The 3,356-nt window shown below is 41.3% G+C and overlaps 1 protein-coding gene across 1 annotated transcript in view; it reads right to left on the bottom strand.

Annotated features, from left to right (window-relative positions):
• TGFBR3 (transforming growth factor, beta receptor III) overlaps positions 1-2,532 on the bottom strand; it is a 102,258-nt gene extending 99,726 nt beyond the window's left edge. The window contains exon 1 of the mRNA XM_010015045.1: positions 2,472-2,532. Within this exon, the coding sequence (XP_010013347.1) occupies positions 2,472-2,532 (61 nt within the window). The remainder of the gene's footprint in view (positions 1-2,471) is intronic.
• Positions 2,533-3,356: the final 824 nt, after the last annotated feature.

A 3,356-nucleotide genomic window follows, 5' to 3' on the forward strand; every position in this document is an offset into this window, starting at 1 on the left:
CAAAACATAAACACAGATTCTGCCTAGCAGATCACCCCTATCTAAAAAGATAACAATGCTGTAGGTACTGGAATGCCAGCAACACAACTTAGACCAATAGCAGCAGTGTCAGTGTGGGACTGGAAAACAAGAGAAAGGTGTGTTCTCCTGCAGCAGCCTCACTGCTTCAGAAACCAAGAGCAAGCTGGAAAAGGGCTCAATATACAAAACTGAACACCCTCGGGAGGTGGCATGCTGCCCCCTGCCTCCCCCAGGCTTCACCACAGGCACGCGGGGATTTCATTTATACTTCTTAGTCTTATTTATACTGCTCAGTTCTATTTATACTGGCCTGGTAATGGTTCAAGCCTGAACAAGCAGGGGTTCTGTACACTGGCAACTAAGAGCTGAGTCTGCGGTCCCCTGGCCATCATGCTGACAAAAGGTCCTGGGCATCTGCCACACAACCAGAATGTGCTGCTTGCTCCCATCTCTATTTCATCTATAGACACAAACTCCCTGCATTTAAAGTATAACTGTTTAGGTTAACAGGACTACTAACAGAAAAAAACCTGCAAAAGCTCTATCTAAACAACCTTCAGAGAAAAGTCCTTCCTCGGTTGTAACTGTATCTGGCCGAGATCTCTCCTCCACACACACACTTCATCAGAGTCCATCAGTTCTTTATTGCTTTTATCTTACTGTATTCGCCATACTCTGTGAAGGACATTAATGAGGTGTTCTCGTTAAGAATTTATTGCAAAAATAAAAAGCATGGAAGAAAAACAAACCCACAGGACAGGTACAGTGTGAAACCACAATCACAGGGCTTCCTCACCTCCTCCTAACAAACTGTGACCCTTTCCACTCCCTTCTGCTATCTCCTTCCTATGCAGATAGTGGGAAGAACGAGTCTCCAAAAAAGCAATCACGTTGAAGCTAGCCCTGCTCCGAGCAGGGGGCTGGACTACACTTCCAGACGTCACCTCCAGCCAAAATTGTTCTACTAGTCTACTTATGAATAAGCATCTGATCAAATCCAAGGCCCTAGTGTTTTTTTAAGAGTTTGCTTCAAGAATAGCTGCCAGAGGAAAACAGAGAACTAGGGAGTAAAACCAAAAAACCACAATAAACTTCAGGACAGACATGCTAGTAACTAGTGGTAGTACTATGCTTGATAACACTTTGAAATTAGTGGGTTAGTTAAAGCTGGCATTAACGCTGACTTCTTAGACAAGCAATCTTTTCAGCAGCAAGTGGGAATTGTGGTTGTGATCAATTAAAACAGTTTTTATTTTCTTCACTGGCACCGTCTTTTAAAGCCGATTTTTACGCATCTCTCAATTCAGATTCACTCCCAGCAATCGCTCTTCTCAGCCAAGACCAGCATTCACATCCTCAGCTCAAGCCGCAGACACACTCAGACACACCCTGCATTGCTGCAAGTTCATCTGGAATAAAGCGATTGCAAAACCTTAGCATCATGTACTATTAAACAATCGAAGTTACTGATGTTGGACGGATGCCCTCAGGAGGTCAAGCCCTGAGAAAGTCCCACAAGGCTTGAGGGCTTGAAACAACACGATTTTCCATGCTGACGATGAAAAGAAGCCAAATTGTAACACATTTAATTGCACAGCCCTGTCTCTTCCAAAGCTGGTCATCTTTTCCACAGTGAGGACATCTCAGATTTAAGCAAGCCATCTGTCCACTGTCCACTTTTCCCACTATCTCATTTTGACTAACTGTATATCCACTTGGCCTCCTCTCCAATGACCCACGCTTGTATGCTGGACACATAAGAAGAGGCTTCCCCTTGCAACCACAGGAAGAACTTTGACAAACAAACATACCGAGAAGAATCACTTCAGCACTTGAAGAAACTACAATATAGGTACTTGAATTGTAGAGATCTCTCTCTGTCACAAGTTACTGTAACACAGTCTTTATTTTTATGGACTAAAATAACAGGGACTTCATTCTAGATTACAGCTCTTGAAGGCAGCACTGAGCTGAAAAGGGGTACACCCTTTCAGCCCAGCTCTGGAGAGAGATGCCAGCTCAGCTTCACCAGCACAACCCTGCACCCAAGGGAGTAAATCCAGCCTTCCGGCAGAGCTAATAGCTCCACAGCATCACATACTGGCAGAGCTACCCTGCTTCCACTCCCAAAGGCTTCCACAGCAACCTTCCCCTTTATAATTTACGTGAACCACACATTTCTCTTTTTTTCTAAGTAACTAATTACAAAAATAATTTACATTTACTACTGCAGTTCTTTAATGATTTTAAAGGGGAAAATAGGTGCAAGAAAACTCTCTCACAGGAACAGCACTGTTTCTCACATCACCGTACCAGCAGTATGATCACAACAGTTTATATGAAACCCAGCTGACCTGTATTTTTCCAGCATGAAAAAGTATTTTTGATCAATATTTCCAAATATATACAATAAGTTCCAATGAATGCATGATTTACATAATGCCACCTACCTGCAGCTGCAAAGCACAAAATCATCAAAGCAAACACTGAAGTCGCACAACTTGAAGACATTTTTGCCAACGCTGTATCTTCTCAAATCAACTCCCTTTGTAGCTCTTCATGTAGATTTACTTCTTTGAAATTTGTGGTATGTTTTGAAATCAAATCTTCCAGACTTTTAATTGCCTACAGAAAGAAGTAAAAATACATTTGAATACAAATATCGCTTACAGGGACGTTACCAGGTATTTAAAATGATCTCTCTCACAATAAGAGAAATAGAATTCTTTCTGAAAGGACTACTGAAGGAGTCCATTTTATATCGCCAGATACCCCAGGTAGTAACACCTCGGCACTCTTCCCTCTCCTGCACTTCTGTGCAGCTACTGCTCTTTCATATTATACATTGTGCAAGTTGTGATCTTCTTGGAAGTGAAACCCCAGAGTTCTTTCTGTCAACTGAAGCCTGCCAATAGCACTCGTAGCTTCAGACATGTTTATTTTAAGTATTCAGACTTTCTCTGGGATATATAAACATTTGTTTGCTTATTTATCTGCTGTTACCTTTATTACACCACAGAGCAATGTTTCACATCTGCTTTAGCTGGTTTACCAGTAACACAATAAATTTAACTCATTATTTCTCAGTATCACAAATGTTGAAAACTCTTCAAGGCCACTTGACAATAAATATAAACACAAAGCTGCTCAGAATCATTATTTTAAGAAATTTCAAGACATGATATACCACGTCAGTAAAACAACTTAAATATGCTATACAAATAAATAGTGATACAGCTGATGCCCACAGGCATTAAAAGCATAGGAAATTCTGACCACAGAATGCACACTGCAGATTCTTGAGGGGAAACACTAACTAGATGTGCAATATCCTC

The sequence above is a fragment of the Nestor notabilis genome, unplaced genomic scaffold, assembly GCF_000696875.1.
Source record: "Nestor notabilis isolate BGI_N333 unplaced genomic scaffold, ASM69687v1 scaffold215, whole genome shotgun sequence".
NCBI lineage: Eukaryota > Metazoa > Chordata > Aves > Psittaciformes > Psittacidae > Nestor > Nestor notabilis.